General features: G+C 35.4%; 2 protein-coding genes across 2 annotated transcripts; one reads left to right on the top strand and one right to left on the bottom strand.

Annotated features, from left to right (window-relative positions):
- The first annotated feature begins 6,121 nt into the window (after positions 1-6,121).
- Positions 6,122-7,660, top strand: LOC110850003. The gene is made up of 2 exons (XM_022097491.2): positions 6,122-6,608; positions 6,880-7,660. Exons 1-2 carry the CDS (start codon positions 6,521-6,523, stop codon positions 7,548-7,550), a joined length of 759 nt encoding a protein of 252 aa, XP_021953183.1. The 5' UTR covers positions 6,122-6,520; the 3' UTR covers positions 7,551-7,660.
- Positions 7,661-8,770: 1,110 nt separating this feature from the next.
- Positions 8,771-18,887, bottom strand: LOC118435815. The gene is made up of 9 exons (XM_035852252.1): positions 18,692-18,887; positions 18,468-18,602; positions 14,126-14,211; positions 12,921-13,103; positions 12,563-12,860; positions 12,340-12,497; positions 11,014-11,164; positions 10,313-10,939; positions 8,771-10,240 (listed from the first exon to the last, which is right to left on the bottom strand). The coding sequence occupies exons 1-9, from the start codon at positions 18,786-18,788 to the stop codon at positions 9,870-9,872; spliced, it is 2,106 nt and encodes a 701-aa protein (XP_035708145.1). The 5' UTR covers positions 18,789-18,887; the 3' UTR covers positions 8,771-9,869.
- Positions 18,888-19,448: the final 561 nt, after the last annotated feature.

Here is a 19,448-nt window from a genome sequence, read left to right as displayed (position 1 = left end):
TTATAATTAGCTGGTGACAATTGTAACCACTCGATGACAAAATTATAACCACAGCGGTAGAGTCACATACGTTTGCTTTTTGGTTATAATTGTAACCCCATTTCTAAGAGTGTGGTAATGATAAGTAATACAGTGTAGTAATAGCTCGGTACTAAAGTTTTACCATATCGGTATTAAAATTTTCCCAGACCTGTATAATTTTAATACCAAATTGTAGCAGCTTTAATACCGAGAAATCAATACCTATGTGAATATGACAGATTTCTAAGAGTGTACGTAGGACACAGAAAACGCAACACCCGTAAATCGACGACATGATTTACTTCCGGCCCCTGACTTATACATATTTGCATATTTGTGAATGCATGTATGTATGTACGTATCAACGTGTGTGTGTAAACCCGTGAATGACGTAAAGGCCATTGCGTGCGTGAAAATAATTACATTGTCAACTTTGTGGAAACACTCCCCTCCTGGATTTTCTCAAATTGATGCAATCTTTCTAATGACGACAAGACTGGGTTTTATTTTTAAGCTGGATTTGTATGTAAATGTGTGGATAAGTAATTACTGTGAGTTATATGCAATACACAAATATAAGAAAATCACCACAAATACGTAAAGCAGTTAAAGTTAAGCATTAGTCACGGGATGGAAATTAATTTGTACATATGCTGCAAAACTTTGGAGTTTACTTGTTAGGTATTGACCAATATACATAAGTGAAAAGTCTTAAAACTTTTTTGCGGCGAGTGCACAATGCATCTCTGCCGTAATTTGTGTCCACCATCAGTGGTTTCACGTTGAAATTCATAATTAATGTGCAATTATTTACAAATTTATGTATCTATATAAATATACAGTTGCGCTAGCGATTTGCAAGGGCTAATGGCCATTTACGTAATAAGACATGCATACATACTTACGTATGTATGTGCACTTACATATGCATACATATATCAGCTACTTTCTCCGTACCAACATCTTTCCCATAGCTATGCATTTTAATTAAGTAAGCAACAAGCTTAGATCACCATTTGGTTGAACTAATGCCACGTTTCCATTTCCGTTTGCATACATACCTATTAATTACATATGTGGGTAACCCAGTCAAAGATGTTGATCATGCATATTGCTAGGAAGAGAAATTGCTGTTCTTTTTTTACTCTAAACCCAAAATAATTAATTACCCATTCGTCACGTGTTATTAGAGGTGAGCATATTAATCTACATATTTTTGGTTAATACTTTACGGGTGTTGAAGTTCACCTTAAAAATAATAAAAACAATTATCATGCTCAAGTAAAATTTCAAACTTTATTTTAAGATTATTTACAAAATTTATACACATAAATAATCAATGCAGTATGATTCGTTCATAACTATATATGTATGTATGTAATACATGCTATTTGGTAGCCTACCAACGTATCCAAAAAATCAAAATTTTCACAAAAAGTAATTTTCTGGACACGTCCATAACATTTGATGATTTTACTTTACCATTTTAAATAAAATCCCTAAAATCTATAAATTTAGAAAATTTTACAATATTTTACAAATGTATTTCTGAGGAAAATTAGCGCAACAATTTTTGTAAACTTTCACAGATCAGAGGCGTATTTTTATTCTGTAAAAGTTTGAAAAATTATTTTACAAAATTTACACATTTTTCATATTCTTAATGTCTGCGTGAATTGCCTGATTGAATAATTTTTACTTTAAGTTTTACCATTCTCTTCAGTTACGTACATATGTAGCTTAACTTGCTGACACAAACTGCAGCAAGACAAGTGCATACGTTACCCCTACGCTGGCCACCTGGAAATAAGCAAGTCGTCAGGTTACAATTTAAAAAACTGTTTTTTTTTCATTACCGTTCCAAGAAAAGAATACGACAACGTGAAACATTGCCACCCTTGCAGACCATTTTCGCCCGGAGAGGATCTTATCTTCGTAGAAATTTCGGCATACCCAGAAAATGGGGGATAGCCCATTGAATTTCCTCCAATTTCGCCGATTAGCCTTTTCTCGATGGATTGACACTAATAACGTGAGGATCAAAAGTTCATAAAGTTTTGAAATTATAACCAGTTTCAACTCAAAATTCTCGAAACGTGAGGATCAACAATTTTCAACAATATAATTCAGAAACAGAAATATCTTTGCATAAAACAGATTTCAGATAATCTGACGTTGCAATAATTAAGTTCGATACTCTTAGAAATCCAGTATTAACATAATATCAATTCAATATATGTATGACTCTACGAAGGATTCATGATAAAGACGCGTAGTAACAGCTTGGAATTAAAGTTTTACCGTATGGGTATTTAGTAAATTTTATACCAAGCGGTAGCAACTTTAGTACCGAGAAATCAATATCTGCCTGACTATACATATGTACCAGATTTCTAAGAGTGTATACATACATAATTACCTTTCTATGGCCCTCCGCAGCTATCAGGAAGGATGTTATATTCACGATTGATTCTGTGTAGAAGATAAAAACGCAAACAAAATGCCGTGTCGGTTGACCCGGAATGCAAACTACGTCCAAAATTGTGTACAACAGGAGCGACAAGATCATCGGACCACAGACACGATTGATTTTCCCAATCGATTTTTTCACTAGCAAATATTTCTCTAGGATTACGGTCCCCTTGGCCTAAGAGTAATCTTGGCAATTCACTAAAATTCTTTAAATTTTTTTTAAATACTTCACGCAGTGATTGGTAACTTATAAAATCTGTGTACATATTTTAAAAAACAATTTTACCAATTTTTAAAAAATTAAGAAACGCCCTTTATCTGAGCAACCTTACTTAATATAATTTTCAACCTAAATTTCTTTAAACATATTTGGAAAGTTTTGTATAAGTTTGCGAACTTACAGATTTTTCAAAGTTATGTACCAAGCCCTGCGTAAATTGTTCCATTATGCACACCTTATCAAATTCTGTCCAAATTTTGGCGACTTCCGCGTGCATCGCAATGCTACTCGTTAACACGAGGGCACTCCCAAATCCGCTCAGAAATCCCATAAATTTAAGGAGAATCCCCATACAGAGGACGGAAAGTGTAATTTCGAACGAAGAAACATCTTCCATACTCGATTTAGTCGCGTTTGGTGCAAAATCCGGATATCCTAACCCAGTCAAGACTCGTTTCATTCCGATTAACCAGCTTGTCAAAATTGGTCTGCTGCTTGGAGACAATGTGCATTGACAAGCCTCAAACAAGGCGACAAACCACATGACCAAAATCGTTGTCGTCATTACAAGTATTTTCTGAAATTGTGTATGGAAATGTAAAATTTCTGTAAACTAGGCGACACAAATTTATTTACTCACGACAACTTTAGCAAATTGCGCACAATTTGTCAAGATTTGATAATTTTTAGTTAACAGCGTACCCACGACACGCTCATGTTTCGCATCGCAATTAATTTAAATTGCGAGCTGTAGAGCTCAAAAAAATTGTATCGTATGAAAGATATGATTTCCCAAATTTGTAACAGCATTTCTAAGTATTTTCCTATTTTAACTTTGGTCTCCATGGAAGTTTCTAAAGCATTTAATATAGGATGTGAGTTTACGAAATAATGTGCCGAAATTAAAACATGCTGGGTAAATTTTCGAAAAAAATCCTATGGATTTCCGACAAAAGTTTAACCAGGTCTCGCAAATTTCTCAAAGTTCTCAAGACATGTTGCCATGCTCCATTTGAAAAATATGCGAAGGTTGGCGTGAGTATGAGATTTTTGGTTTCAAAAATATTAGATAAATGAGTTACGACTCACGGTTGACGTGAGTACACCCATTAATATTACTTTAACAAAATGAGGCTTCTGATTCACTCCGATGGAGAGGATGTCACACACGGATTGTTTTTTCAACCAAATTGTGCCCACGGAAATTGCCCCGGCCAAAACGTCGCTAACGTACGACGTAATATAGAAGATTCCAATTGGCGCTGACTTAAGATTGGAACTAATTAGGCCAACCATAAGATGGACCAGTGAAAAGGTCATGGAAATAATTGTCAGCATGGCTGAGATTATCTAAAAGATTAGAGATTAACCGTTTTCATTAAAATGATCCAAGTAAGACATGCATAAATACGTATTTGCATGTGGTTATGTATGCAGCTCAGTTCCTTTTAAATTTAATTTATTTTTCATAATATTTATCAGGCAAGAGATTGTGTTATTTACCTGAAAAGGCACTATATTAATGGGGTTTTGCATATAAATAAATGAATAAGTTATGAAATTCCGTGTCTGATGGATTCAGTTATAGAGGTTGTTTTAAGGCATATAAAGTACTGGAAATTCAAGTAATGGAATTTCAATATATTTAGTTATGTGATTTCAATTAAAAGTCTGGCCCATTAAATGAGACCCTATTTTTTAATATTGAGATATGCACAATTGTCTTGCTTCGTATAACCAAAATAGTTTTCAAATAAAAAGAAGGATCAAACTTCATAAAAATCCTAACCTTAGTAACGCGATTTTTTACGACAAAATCTTACGACGCTCAGAAAATCGCGTAATCACCGAACTTATGTATTTTACGATAAGGAGAATACTAACGATAAGTAGGAATCATAAATATTAATACCCTCAATATTTTTTAAATTTTAGTTTCAATTGGAACTCTGAATGCGATATATAGAAATTAGCCCAAAATTTGGTGTAATTATCTATTCAACAGATGAACTAAAAATAATGCTGTACTTATGAATTTACCTTTTGCATGGGGTACGATGTTAGTGTGACCTTTCCATCAATTTGATCCGTCTTGTAAGGCGTAACGCAAAGTAGGAATGAAATATTCAGCAAGAATTTAAAGTTTAAGTTGCAAATTGCCTTGTTTTGCATTTTCTCCGAAGGAAATAATTTATTTTCAGATTTGATCATAGCTTTAAGCAGGTTTTGTTCAACCTGAATATACATAATTCATATCAATGTTTTAAATACTAATATCTTCGCAAGGTTGGAAGGAATTCGTAAGGAATTCGCAAGGTTGGAAGAAGAAATATGCATGTTCTGCACGACGAAATTTGGTCCCAAAGTATTCCATTTGTAAATTGGATTAACATTTTTAAAAGAATCCATTAGTACCGGTACTGAATAGAATTGATGAATTTATTAGCAGCCTTGCGCAACCGGGACATGTCGGCAATACATACATATGTACGTCTATGTGGACACAGAAGGGGCGTTCAGTGGCCCCGGTTATGATAGTAATAGTGCTTTTTTGTTAAAAAATCAACATTTATTCATACTTACATAAATATAGCATTGTATTACATAGATGTCTAAATTTTAGATACAAATTTTACCCATACTTTTTGTCACTTAGGAAAAGTTTCAGGTTCAACGATAAATTAGAACCATCACAAACATATGTATATATGCAGTTTAAATACGAATGTCAATAAATTTTTATGAGTAAGCTTTTCAAAGTTCTACTTCTAAGAAAATCAAATTACTTATATCAAAAATGTTGAAATATAGAACAATTGTTTTTCTTTTAGACAAAATAAAATTTGTCCCACAACAACCACCAACACATTTTTGTACATACACATATACGTCAGGAGGACTTGCATTATACATAATTAAATAGATAAATGTTTCTCATGCAATGATTGTTACATATGCAATAATGTGTGTACATACATACTTATGTATCTAAATACGCACATATACGAATATTTATCAGACTAAATATTAGTATGTTGCAGAGTTCATCTGTGGAGTAATAATTTAAGCTAAACGTGTCACTTTCAGTTATCTATTTCCAAGCATAAAAGATTACACACTAACCCAACCACTTTTTTTTGATTATGTATCTTAAATACTTCATTGATGCTATTGCAACAGTTAGAAACATGTACAGGGTGGTTAAAATGTCACGCTACAATGGAAAATTTTTCGATGGGAAAAATCCATAAATTTCCATTAGTTACCGAAATTTTGTCTCTAAAATGCAACATTTTAAGAATTTTGTCATCAGTTTTGATAATAATTTATAAAAATCTCAATCCAAAATCTTGTAACTAATGGAGATTTAGGGACTTTTCCCATTGAAAAATTTTCCATTGTGGCGTGACATTTTGACCACCCTGTATGTAGGCCGTAGAAACCAGACACATATGTATGTAAATCATCCCAATTCATCCTGCACATTCTCAACCATTCTTAATATAATGTCCAGTAAAAATCTTCGAATCTCTCATTTCCAAGTATTGTGTGTGATTAATCGTCTTAATCACTCAATGGATTTTATGTTTATGGATTGGATGTGTACGGATGAATAAGCACTTAAAATTAAACTTTCGTGGAAACTGTATCATAAGGAGACTAATTTTTGACCCGATACGATGACCCCCCACCAAATCTCATCTTCCGACTAAAAGTACATACGTCTCGCATCTCTCTCTATTTCTCCAATTGCTTAAATAGCGACTCCAAACTGGACCCCGCATCGTTTCCACGGCAGCAACAGCCATGGCAAATTTTCTCAAATTTCTGTCCCTCCTAGGACTACTCCTGTCCTTGGCCCTCCGCGATGTAAATTCTGCTTACACATCGGACGGTAATTAATTTTTTGTTACACACTCCTAAAAATATTGGGTGTTACCCTTCTTGAAAAGTAAATGCAAAATGAATTCAATATTTCAAGTAAACTAAATGTGCCAAATCTAAACTTTACTCTTTATCAAGTTTACGGTACTCTGGATTTGACCTGAGTTTACGTAAAATTAAAATTTAGACTAAATAGATTTACTTTTCAAAAGGGTAACATTATTTTTAAGAGTGCATTAACAGAATTTATGGTCTTTTTTATTTTAATTCATCCCTTTTAGATGGATCTTCCCCATATTGGTCACCTAGCAGTCCCTCCGATTCTGGGGGTGACCCTTACCCTCCCCGAAATGCGGCTCGACCCCCGAAAAACGAGTACCACGCAATTCCCCTTTCCCCACGACGAGACGCAAACGGTCGCATCATCTCTTCCCGTTCAGACGTATCTTACGTCGGTCTGTATCAAGGCAGTGGCACAGGGACTAGCGGTTATCGGGGTGACCTACCCGGCAGAAGGGGTGGAGACGTGATCGGTCACGCAACCCCGGCTCGATTCGGCGGTTCTGGAACCGATCCGGTAAACACTTTCGCACAAAACGGCCGAGTAAATAACGGCGATTGGAAAAGACAAGAAAACACCCTGCACCGACAAGTCTCCCAAATGGATGAAAATCAGCGCAGGTTTACTTTGACGCATAAACGTCAGTATGGCTCAGATTCGGAGAATGAGCGACCAACTCGTACCAGAATAAAGGCTGAGAGTCCTGGAGGTACGAAATTCTATCAATCTCCCTGGGTCGATAATCCGGTTGAGAGTCCACCGAGGAGCAGGTCGTTGTCACCGGGGGCGTCGTCGTCGAGTGGAACTGGTGGACGAGGCCGGGCGACGTCGGTGGGGTCAATTTTCTCCTCTTCAAGGGGATCAGGAAGTGGAAGAAGGGGGCGGGGTTAATAATTTATATATCGACAAGCAGAGACAAATTAACATATTTATAATTTCAAATTTAAGCATAGACAACTTTGTCACCTTTCCTATAAGGAGATGTGCATAAATTATGTCACGGCTAAGGGGGCTGGGTAAAAGTTTTGGGCGATTTGCGCCACATATGACATGGGGGTTCAAATCGTTACTAGGGGTCTAAAAAATTGAAATTTGTGCGTGACTTCATTTATGGTGTTTCTTAATCTGATTGATCTGCCTTACTCATTGTCAGAGTTATATAAATATAAATATACAGGATTTATTAAATACATCAAAATTTAGGGCTTGTCATACATACATATGGAAAATATCAATAAAAACCGATAATAATTTAGTAACTTTGGTTTCCGTAATTTAACTCTTACCAACTCTCCTTGCACATACATACATACACTCTTAGGCAACTGGTATTGAATTTTTATGAATAATTACCGGACGGAGTACATATGTGACTCTACCGGCATCAGTAATATCGATCGTTACGGCGTAGTAATGAGTTAGTAATGAAATCTGTACCGCTCAGAATCAAACTATAACCAATCCAGTAATGAATTATTACCAAATCAATACTAACCCGGAGCACATACTAAGGGTAGTCCACATCCGTGAAAACGATTTTGACCTTTAATATCTTTTGCACTGGTAGTAATTTCAACTTGTAATTTTTTTTGAATTAATAGGCACTAGCGTTGGTATTGTAGGGGCAAAATTTCCATTTTCTAGTGTAAAAACTTCAACTAACTCCAAAGTAAAACAATGATGACTTTTTTTGTTCCAGACATAAATTACCAGATAAAGGACATGGAGCAGTGGCTGATAGGCTAGAAATGTCAGGAAATAGCAAATTGTGTGAGCCCATGTCTGTAGTACACAATGCAGTTTAAATTTTGATAAAAAAATAACTGGGTATAGTTTCAGAGTAAAAGCTATAACAGCCCCCAATTTGTCAAAATTTCGCTAGTTTTTCCCAAGTACCTCCGAAATTAAACATTTTTAGTACAAAATCTGCTTGCATTACCATCAGTAATGTCTCCTCTAACTGCTAAAATAATAAACATGAAAACATTTCAGCTATTGTGATTTATAAAATTCCATTTAACACAAAAACAAACTTTATTCACGCTTTTTTTTGTACAAATCCACCTGGTATGGAATGAATTTTTAAAAAAATTGGGAAATTTTGAGTTATTTATGAAAGCCACATAGATGCCAAAAATTTGCATACCACCCACATAAAATTCCATAAACAATTCACAATTCTAGAAGGTTTAAAAAATATTCTTAAACTTAAAATTTATGCAGTTTTGGAAAGTTTTAGAACAGATCTATTTTTTCGTATGCATATATCTCTGGCGCCATTTAGACTAGCGAATTGAAATTTTGCACCCATAATGCTGACTATAAGGTGAACAAATTGTAAAAATTTCAATTCAAAATTTCTACTAGCGCCAAAGATATTAAAGGTCAAAATCGTTTTCACGGATGAGGACTACCCTCAGTATGTGACTCTACCTGATGCTTTACAGTGTATGTAAGTATTAATATTCTGAAATTTGTGCGTTTATTTCAAACGCTTCAAAGAGAATTTGAACAGCAATAGGATTTTGAGGAAATACTTGTAACTCTGCTTAACTTCCACTTTAATTAAATTCGCGGATTAATGGCTCATTAAATAGTATCATAGCCACGGCTACTTTTTCGGACGCTTTAAAAAAAATTGCATTTGGATCAAGGATTATAATCCAAATAATCGTCCTCGGAGAGGATTATTTTTTTGCCGATTATAATCACATTGGTTTATTTTTTCCCATAGAGAATTTTTGGGTGATTATAATCGATAATGATTATAATCGCAATAATCGGTTACTGTGAATACCACTATTGTTTTTACGATACATCATTACATAAACATTGTTATATAACACAATTATACTTCGTTTTCCCAAAGTATTTTAGAGCGTCTGAAATGATTCATATTTATTAATAAACAATGTCGAATTATAATTTATTGTCCTTAAAAATCTTCAGGTGTAACTAATATTGCACTTACAATACTACGTGGATATCTCATCGTTCTATCAGTCTTCCACTCGATGTACATTTTAAATTTTACTCGTCGGTGAAGTGTTCATGGTAAAAGAAATTCCCCCCTTTAACGTCTCATACTTATTAAACTCTAACTACACTTGCTTCCAAACCAAGTGGATACTTGGGTTATCAAATATCCACTTGCAATATTGCGTCATATGTGTGTAAATGCGTGGAACGACTTACAAATTTCTCAAGAAATTAAAAAAATCCGCTATCATGATTATCACTGTTCGGTTTTAATTCCGCACTATGGCAATCATTAAATCCCATAATATTAGTTTCTTGGCTGGGAATTGATGCCAAATTCTTTGAAATAAAGAAGTCAGAAGATTGATGAGGAGCCAGTGGCGATGAAAAAAATGAATCTGCTACAGTTTCATCTTCCATGTTTGGCGACAAACTTTCAGCTTCCATTTGTGACAAATATGACAAACTAGGCTTATCACCAGGTATTAATGATGCATCCACGTTTTCGATCGGATGGGGATGAATGTTTGTGTCTGGAAACGTTGGTCCTTGATATATCTTTGTTTGATCTCCTTCCAAATTAGTCCCCGTCTGTCCCGCATCTTTATAAGCAATTTCCAAGTAGAATTAATTATGCTTTTAAAATTCAGAATGACTAAAATCGCCAACCATACCATGCTTATATTTGGAGTTCTTTACTCGCAGGTTTCGGAATAGCCTTAATAATTTCTTTGACTTGCCCAGATTTCGCAAATATGGTTTTGGAGCTTCAATTTCCCACTCCTCAAGAGTTTGTATTCCCACAAATGTAACAGTGGAATCTTCCTGGGCACCCTTGTAACTTCCGCTTTTTATCATTTCTTCAATCATTTTAGACTTTGTGCTCTTCAATTCAGCTTTTGCCACTCTGCCAATGGGTTTCCTTCTTAATTTCATTCTGATCTTTAAGGAATCCTTCAAGCCAGCTTTATGTCCTTTAGATATTCGTTCTACGTTTGAAACTCGCAAATTATTTTTGCCGTATTTCTTAACTATTTCTTCCGCTATGTTAAAGTCTTCTTCGAAAGGTTTATTTAAAACCCTTGGGTCAATATTATCTACAATCATAGTATCCTCATCGATCGGACGGGGTGTACTATTTAGAAAATCCTGGTTGTCAAAAAATGAAACTGAACTGGAAATAAGATCACTTAATCGGGACCGCATTTCGTAATCCGCGTCGACTTCTTTATCCTGCGTTGAGTCGTGACTTGTGAGTCGGGTACGCTTTATTATTTTGCTGAACGTGTTGGCAAGTGCATCTACAGAAAATTATACAGTCAAATATGAACAATGATTTGTCCTTTTATTCGATAGGCGTTTTTAATTGGCGAACCTGTAATAACTTTATCTACAATTTGTAGAACAAGAAAATTTTTACTAGCAGTTAGAGCTTTCTTCAGTATCGGAATGTCTTTATCCGTCCATCTGTTTCTTATATGTTGGCAGAGTACAGCTAATTTGGAAGAATTGTGGACGATTTTGCACTGAAATAAGTACATATAACGAAACGGCAATGTACAATTGGAGTCACAATTATCCGACCGGTTTATCTCAAGAGCGCTTGTAATCTGGATCTAAATTTTTACCTAGGTAAGGCCCACAACAATTGTGGTTGGATGGATTTTATTTTTGAAAAATGTCAAAAATGTCTAAGGTAACAGTTTTTCACTAACAAGGGAAGGTCCCCGACTGCTCCCCGAGTTCAGGGTACCCACTATGTTTTTTAGAATCTACTAGAACCCCAAATGAAGGATTCATTCATATTTACGTGCAAAAGTCATATTTGGCGCCGTGGCGTGGCGCCAAATTTGTCAAATTTGAATGTTTTTATTTTTGAAACCCCCATAACTTTTGAAATCCTGGACGGATTTTAAAAATTTTTGGCAAAAATGATGACAAGGAGTTCAACTTTCGTATTCCATGAAATTTTTCCCAAAATTATTGCTTTTAACTTCTCGCAAAATTTCGTAATTTTCTTACAAATGGGGGTTCGTCGAAAAAATGCTAAAAATATCTCAAAAATTAGAAATTTTGTATTTTTATTTTTTTCTCAAAAATATCGACTTTTGTGATCATTTTAAGCATAAAATTTTGAAAATCTGACATAAACTGCAAAAGTTATTGTGGGCTAAATATATTGGCTGGCATAGGCAAATTAGCAAAAATGTAGTGCAACCGTCCGGGCTCGAAACCGGAATCTCATCTGAATCGCGCAGAGCGACCTACCTTTGGTCCACGATCACACTGGGTGATTGCTATTGCCTTTTAGCCTGCCGATATATCCCACCTTATGAAACAATCTCTCTCACATTATGAGGGTTTGAAATTTGTCGAAAATGCAAACTTTTAAGTTTGGCGCCACGCCATGGCGCCAAATATGAGTTTTACACGGAAATATGAATGAATCCTTCATTTGGGGTCCTAGTAGATTCTGAAAAACATAGTGAGTTCCCTGAACTCGGGGAGCAGTCGGGGACCTTCCCTTGTAAGGATAAGAAGTTCGTTTTTCAGCTACCACTCACAATTGTTTCCCTGGGCGGTTTTATTTTGTATGAATACCCCACTAATTGTGAACATTTTGTACACAGTACCGATACCGATAGCTTGTCAATAAATTGTCTCTTCCACCCGCGAAAAATTAGCATCATTAAGTAGTTACCAAGTAGTCATAATGGGAAGCTCCAAGAATTCCTTCGGAATTAAGACTATTAATAAACTCATCTCCGTCTTTGAACTTTAGAATTATTTCCTTCGAATTTGCCAAGCTAAAAATTTCACGGATAAGCATGGTCTCTTCAAGCCGATGGTTAGGAGAATCTGTATGATTTATTTTTGGTTCATAATTCACTTGTACCTAAACTGAATTTTTATGGGACACTAACCTGTAAATATGCTCTCATCTGCCCCCGACTGTAAAAGTTGATTCACTTTGGCCTCGTGGGTAATGGGATCATCTATGAAAACGCTTCCTAGTCCTACCATCGGAGCATCCACGCTCCCAATAGCACTAATTTGGACTTCCAACATTCTCCTAATTTCGACAAACGATGGCCTATCGCTTGGATTTGATTTGAAAATGGCTCTCATTATGCTCACAACTTGTTCGGACACAGGGGGCGTTAAATATGTAATTGGGCTGGCATCCATGTAAATTGCGTTGGCCACATCTTCTTGTCCTTGCTATAAAGTAGTCATATTTATACTTCAAATTATGAGAATCTATGAATTTTTTAGGCCTACCGTTCCCCCAAAGTCTGTTGCGGTATATGGGTCATTTCCTCCCGTGAATATTTCAAACATGGTGACACCAAAGGCCCACACGTCCGATGCAGTAGAGTATTTCCCGCTTCGATTGTGTAACACTTTCCACTCAATGCTTTCTTTTGGTGACCATTTTATTGGAATGTGCTCCAATTCTGAACCCTGTGTATGTAATTTATTAGCACATATTACGAGTTCATATATCCTGTAAATTCCGTAAGAAAGTTCTAAGTAAATTACGAAAGGCGATTAGCCCCAAAAGCTCTACTAAATTATGCAAATTTTGGACGCCCCTTAATTTGTAAAAACTCGTACATTAATTTCATAAAACTATCGGTCTTAAAACATTTCGTAAATTTGGCCTAGTTTTTTTACTTAGTAAACCCTGATATTGCGAGAAATATGCAAATAACCATCATTTTATTGATCTCTATAACAGAATAATTAGTTGCAGAAATATACTTGCCAAATAATCGTAAGTATGACCCCAATTGGCTTCGGGTATAAAACAACAAACCAAAATCACACAATTTGGCAACCCCGTTGACGGCGATGAGAATATTTCTGGCGGCCAAATCACGGTGAATCACTTTCATGTCGTGAAGATACAACATCCCACAAACTACGTTATGGGAAATCTGTAGCAATTTTAGCTGCAAATAAGTAAACTAAATTCGAATTATTGGCATAGATCAGAGGAAATACATATGTACATAAGTGCATGCTGTCGTTACGAAGCAAATTTATCCTTTGAATCGACAATTTTTGATCAAGGACAAAGATAAGCGTATCCATATTTTTATATTTTACAAAATGCACAAATTTAACTGCGAGGCAGAATTTTGGTCTATTTAGATGTCGCTGCTTTCACGAATTGAAGAAACAGACAGACAGACGGCCATAACGATCTATCTTTTAAAGGGTTTTCACCCCTTAATAATTGGGCTACATAATTTTGCTTTGAAAACTATTTACAAAACATTCACTCATATCTTCTAAATGTTCATATTTGAAGGATTCGTGGAATGCCGATGACTGAGCCCATTTTATAAAATTGACTCACTCAATGTGCAAAATTTTGAAGTATTTTTATATCAAATTTTTATATCAAATTTTATCAAACAAGACTTCGGCTGTCTTGATTAGATGTACATCGGTGTATTTATTAATAAATATGTAAATACCTCAGATAAATTTTCCATTTGAAGGTAAATCTTTAATGATCCCCCGGGCATGTATTCTAGAAGAACTCTGGGTTCCTTAGAGAAATCTGTAAAAGTAAAGACATGTATTTAGATACATATTTAGATATGTATTGCGAAGGTAAATTTTAGTGAAACGATCGAGTTGTGTCATGTAGGGAGAAATTTGTTACACTGTAAAGCATCCGGTAAAGTCACATATGTATTCCGTACTTGTATTGGTTTGGTAATAATTCCCTACCGGATTGGTTATAGTACTTATTTATAGTTTGATTCTGAGTCGTAAAGATATTATTAGCACCACATTACTACATCGTAACGATCGATATTACAGATGCCCGTAGAGTCATATATATATGTTCCGTCCAGTAATGATTTGTAACGAATCAATACCAGTTGACTAAGAGTGTATGTACCTAGTACTCCCTCAATTGCTGTTACAAGATTTCCCGGGTAAATTAAGCATGCAAGACAATTTTTTAGAAAGTTGTACTATTTTTTATTGAAATCCTCATGCAATTGTCCGTCAGAAACCATGTTTCAAAAACTTTTGTGACCCAAGGTACCAAATTCATAGGTCAGGAAACATGGCGTGTTGCAATTTTTCAAGAACATTTTGAGAAACAAAAAAATCCGATATTTTTAAATTGCTCTATAAAAATCGGAATTGATTGCAAGGTGGCCGACCGTACCATCAAATGGTGCACTGACAGTAATAGTGTCAATGATCAAAAAAGAAGTGGAAGGAGACGGTCAAAAAGGTCACCAAAATTAACCAAGTCACGAAAAAATGAATTCCTCCGAATTCATACCGAGCGCTAAGAAAATCTCCCTGACAAATTAACGGATGAAGTAAAAGTAAGTCCCGAGCCCTTAAACTAAACCGTAGACTTATGTCTTCAAGATTTGAGGAGAACTACTTCCTAGCTACACGCAAAGTAAAAACAGACCCATCAGAACCCGGACGCTGATTATGCGGTACGCGCTTGACAATTGGGAACGGATATTTTTAACACATGAGCCTACCTTTATGGGTGAGGCCAAATAAAATATCCAAAATACCGTTTCAACACACTACTAAATAGTCTGGACTATTCGTCAAAATTGCTGATCGTGCCCGCCATCATGGTTTTACGATTTTTTTATTGGAGATCAGTTGGATTGAGCAGAAAAAGTGGGGTTTCTTCCTCTAGGGGTAAAATTTTGTAGCAAAAATTATTTTTGCAAGTTCTCGAGCGAATTGTAGAACCACTGAACCACTACCTACTCAAAAATAGCGCCATGACATTCAAACAAGGCTCAGGTCCTGCTCATGAGGTCAAAATATTAATTGGGTGGTAAATATCCTAAATTTCTGACTCCATTTCGTATCAAGAAAAAAATTCACTGTCGCCGAACCTAAACTTGCTGGAGTATGACATATTATCCAAACTGGAGCTAGGTGTTTGTGCTAAACCCCGCACAAGTTTGGAATCCATAAAAAATCAACGGTATAGAAATGAGGTCAATATCCGCTGGAACGCGTGCGTACTCCGAGATTGACATTTTGATAGGTGAATAGTGTTTCCTACACGAAATTTCATTCGCTTTTTCAGTTCTGTACTTATTTTTTCGAAATTCGATAAACTGGGTTCGCTACAATAACAGTAACTAAGGGAGTACTGGGTATATATGTGTAAAAATTTAAGTATATACATACACTCTTAGAAAAATGGTATTGAATCATCACCAAGCGGAGTGCATATATGACTTAACCGGGTGATAACCGTATAGTGAAAAATGTACACCGTTGTGGTGTTGAAAACTCACCACTCAGAATCAAATTACTTATTACCAACCCGGGGAGAAGTTATCACCGAATCAATACCATCCCGTAGTGTACATAGATGTAACTTCACCACATTTTTAACAGTGTATCTTATCTCGGGTATCATGTAAATAATGGAATAATGGTAAGCCACGATAACATTTTTACCCCAACCGCACGAGCTTAGAGATAGTGCGGGGTAAATTTGGGGTGGCATACTTGAATTACTTGAAACGAAAAAAATTGCTAATATGCATGGAAATGCTACTTTTTATTTAATTGAAGATAATTAAGCAGAAGTTAACATAAAAAAGTTGAATTAGTTGCTAATCAGAGTTTTGAGGAAGATTTGTTTTGCATTAACCTTTTCGCGCACCCTTTAGTTGATGGCAAACGTAAACGATATTGCCATTCAGAATTAATATTATTGCAGAACATTGATTAAATTTGACTGATAAGAATCTTCTACAAAAGCTTGCAATGTCGCATGTCTCGCCTTACAATGCATATTGTATGCATCATCTTGTGACAATGCGTTAATTTTCACTATAATTCTTATCCTATACATACGAAGAATAAACCGTCGTAAACGCACATAAGGAAGTAGCTTCAGACTACTTCACCCCAACCAGTCCCACGACATCGCGGAAAAACTCAATTTCACTTAATTTTATCTATAAATTCAATTTTTGAAAACATATCATTTTGCCCCATCACACCCCCTTGCGACGAGAGGGTCTGGCACAACTCGGGAACACAAAATTTCACTCTATTTCATCCATTGATTCAATTGCACTAAAAATCTCATTTTGCCCCGACCACATCCCCTGGCGCCAGGGAGTGTGGTCCGATTGACCCCAAAAGTTGATTGGATCCTCCCCCTAGGGTTCTATGTATAATGTCGTAAACCGATTTTGATTATCTCGATCCGTTCTCACGTTATCCTGCTTACAGACAGACAGACAGACGGACAAAGTCTTCGCATAAAGTAGCTGAAGCTACTTAATAAATATATTCTTCCCAAACTGGTATGAAATTATGATTGGCCGGAGTGCATACCGTAAAAACTCAAATAGTAGCCGGGGGCTACTATTTATAAAATTGGTGGCTGGGACCCGGCTATTATTTGAGCAAGGCTACTATTTGGGCAAGGTCACTATTTCTAAATTATGAAGATTGACACGGCTACTATTTGCGTACGACTTTGATTTTTATTTCCTGAATCAAGCTCAAATTAAATTTTAATAACAACACTAATTTTGCCCTTAGAGTCGTAGTCCATTAGAATATTATTCTGCTCCACCTGCTCTTCAACAATTCCTTCGATGAGCTAAATTCGTGTTTTGTCATCGACTGATCGCTTCGATAGTGCGCAACTGCGGTTATATTGAACTATAATTTAATTATCTCAATGAATTGGCAAGAAGTGTGGTTGTATGGAAATAGAGACGCGTATCTTCGAATAAGACTACTATTTGAGCAGGGCTACTATTTACAAAATTTTGAAAATAGACACGGCTACTATTTGAGCACGGCTACTATTAGAGCAACGGCTACTATTTGAGTTTTTACGGTATGCATGTATGTACATGACTATACCGGCACGGTAGTTACGGTTCAGTAATGTTGTGGTAATGAAGAATTTACCACTCTAAAAAAACTAGGTGCAATCCGGTAGAAAGTTATTACCAAATCAATACCAGTAAGAAGTACATATGCACATATGTGACTCTGTAAGTGTACTTACAATGCAAGTCTTTTACGTGTAAAACTCCGATCTCAATGGGACAAATTTTATTTTGTTCACCACGAAAAATAAGCATACCCGTGTATTTGCATTTTTCCTAATGCGCTAATTTGAGCGGGAGACTTGAATTTTAAACTGTTTTCCAGCCAAAACCTCGGTTTTTAAAAATTCTCTAAATTTTCGAATTTTAGCGAGAATCAAAAAATTCGAAAACATTTCTCTTCAGAATGATCTACCTGACTTATAAAAATCCACATGCAAGATTTTTTTTAAATTTAAAAATTTGAAAGAGTTTGTAATTTTAATGATTTTCAAAAACTAGCAAAAAATTCTGAAATTCAAATTTCAAGACAATTGGATTTTTCATCTAATTCAGGTAGACCATTCTGTTATGTTTTCGAATTTTTTGATTCGCGCTGAAATTCGAAAATTTGCCAAATTTTAAAAAAACGAGGTTTTGGATGGAAAACAGGTTAAAATTCGCGCCTCGCGCTCAAATTAGCGCATTAGGAAATATACGGGTATGCTTATTTTTTGTAGTGAACGAAATAAAATTGGTCCCATTGAGATCGGACTTTTATACGTAAAAGACTTGCATTGTTAGTGCAAGCAATTTGTTGGTCTCAAGTATTATACATACATACACTTACATACATACATGCATGCATGTAAAATTGAATAGTTGGTACATACATGCATATCTACCCGAAATAAAGATATAAAGATATAGACGGTCGAAATAAAAATACTGATAAGTTGCAACACTTTACCTTTATGTAAAATCCCCATGAGTCTGATAATGTTTACATGCCTCAATTTGGTAAATGTATTAACTTCATCTACAGCTTCTAAAAATCCTTCTTCTTTGTACACTTTCAACGCGGCGTACCTTCCCCCTATTGTTACTAAAAATATGTGTTCAAAACAATATTGTACAAACAGATCCTAACCTCAGGAATTATGGAATCAGACAATTTCAAAAAATTTACCACACCTTTGGAAACAACAGCGTATCTCCCTTGGCCCAAAAACTGACCGGTTAACTCGATCTCACTCTCTTGAAATTTCTTAACTCGATAATGTATGGACATCTTGTAACTTTCAAACGTCCTCACCCATTCCGTTGGGTTGGACGAACTTTTATATGAACATATTTGGATCAAGGTAGATGTGAAATTGTGGAATGTATCAGTACTTCACAGGTAATGCGAGATTTCAGATTACCATACATACATACTTGTAAAAACATCGTCCGTCAGAAAACATCAATTCCATTAACGTTTGCACCGACTGGGGAGATTATCAGTGGAATGAGTTCTGCTATAAATATTGTATGCCACTTTCCTGATTAGAACCCAAATCATAATAAAGCTTACCTAATGTATACCTACATACAAACATATATGACTTATCAACGTATGTATTATCGGAGTCGCAAACAGATGCGTGGCAAAACTGATAATTATTACTATGCATCATACCCACATATGGTTATGATGCATGGTAATTATCTAAAAATATATTTTTCATGATTCACTAAACCATTGTGTGTCTGCATAGGATGTATTTATTTACATACTAGTCTCTTAAGCCCGCAATGCGGGCTCTAAGCAAAACAATTTTATTTAAACTCCATAATTACATTATAGTGCAACAAATATCATTTTTAATTTGAGAAATGTACTGTTTTTGATTTCCAAAAAATTGTTAAAAGTCCAAATGTCCTGATGATGATGCAAGTTCAGCATCGA

The sequence above is a fragment of the Folsomia candida genome, unplaced genomic scaffold, assembly GCF_002217175.1.
Source record: "Folsomia candida strain VU population unplaced genomic scaffold, ASM221717v1 Fcan01_Sc005, whole genome shotgun sequence".
Classification (NCBI taxonomy): domain Eukaryota; kingdom Metazoa; phylum Arthropoda; class Collembola; order Entomobryomorpha; family Isotomidae; genus Folsomia; species Folsomia candida.
The sequence above is the reverse complement of the archived record's forward strand: the minus strand, read 5'-3'. Positions and strand labels throughout refer to the sequence as shown.

Excerpts from the sequence above, each read along its gene's own strand:
- LOC118435815 (XM_035852252.1), bottom strand. The coding sequence starts at position 18,788 with ATGTCCATACATTATCGAGTTAAGAAATTTCAAGAGAGTGAGATCGAG. Across the intron at positions 11,165-12,339 it reads CTTCCCATTATGACTACTTG|TGCAAAATCGTCCACAATTC; the intron begins GTAACTACTTAA and ends TACTTATTTCAG. Across the intron at positions 10,241-10,312 it reads GAACTCCAAATATAAGCATG|ATGCGGGACAGACGGGGACT; the intron begins GTATGGTTGGCG and ends TTGCTTATAAAG.
- LOC110850003 (XM_022097491.2), top strand. The coding sequence starts at position 6,521 with ATGGCAAATTTTCTCAAATTTCTGTCCCTCCTAGGACTACTCCTGTCC. Across the intron at positions 6,609-6,879 it reads TTCTGCTTACACATCGGACG|ATGGATCTTCCCCATATTGG; the intron begins GTAATTAATTTT and ends CATCCCTTTTAG.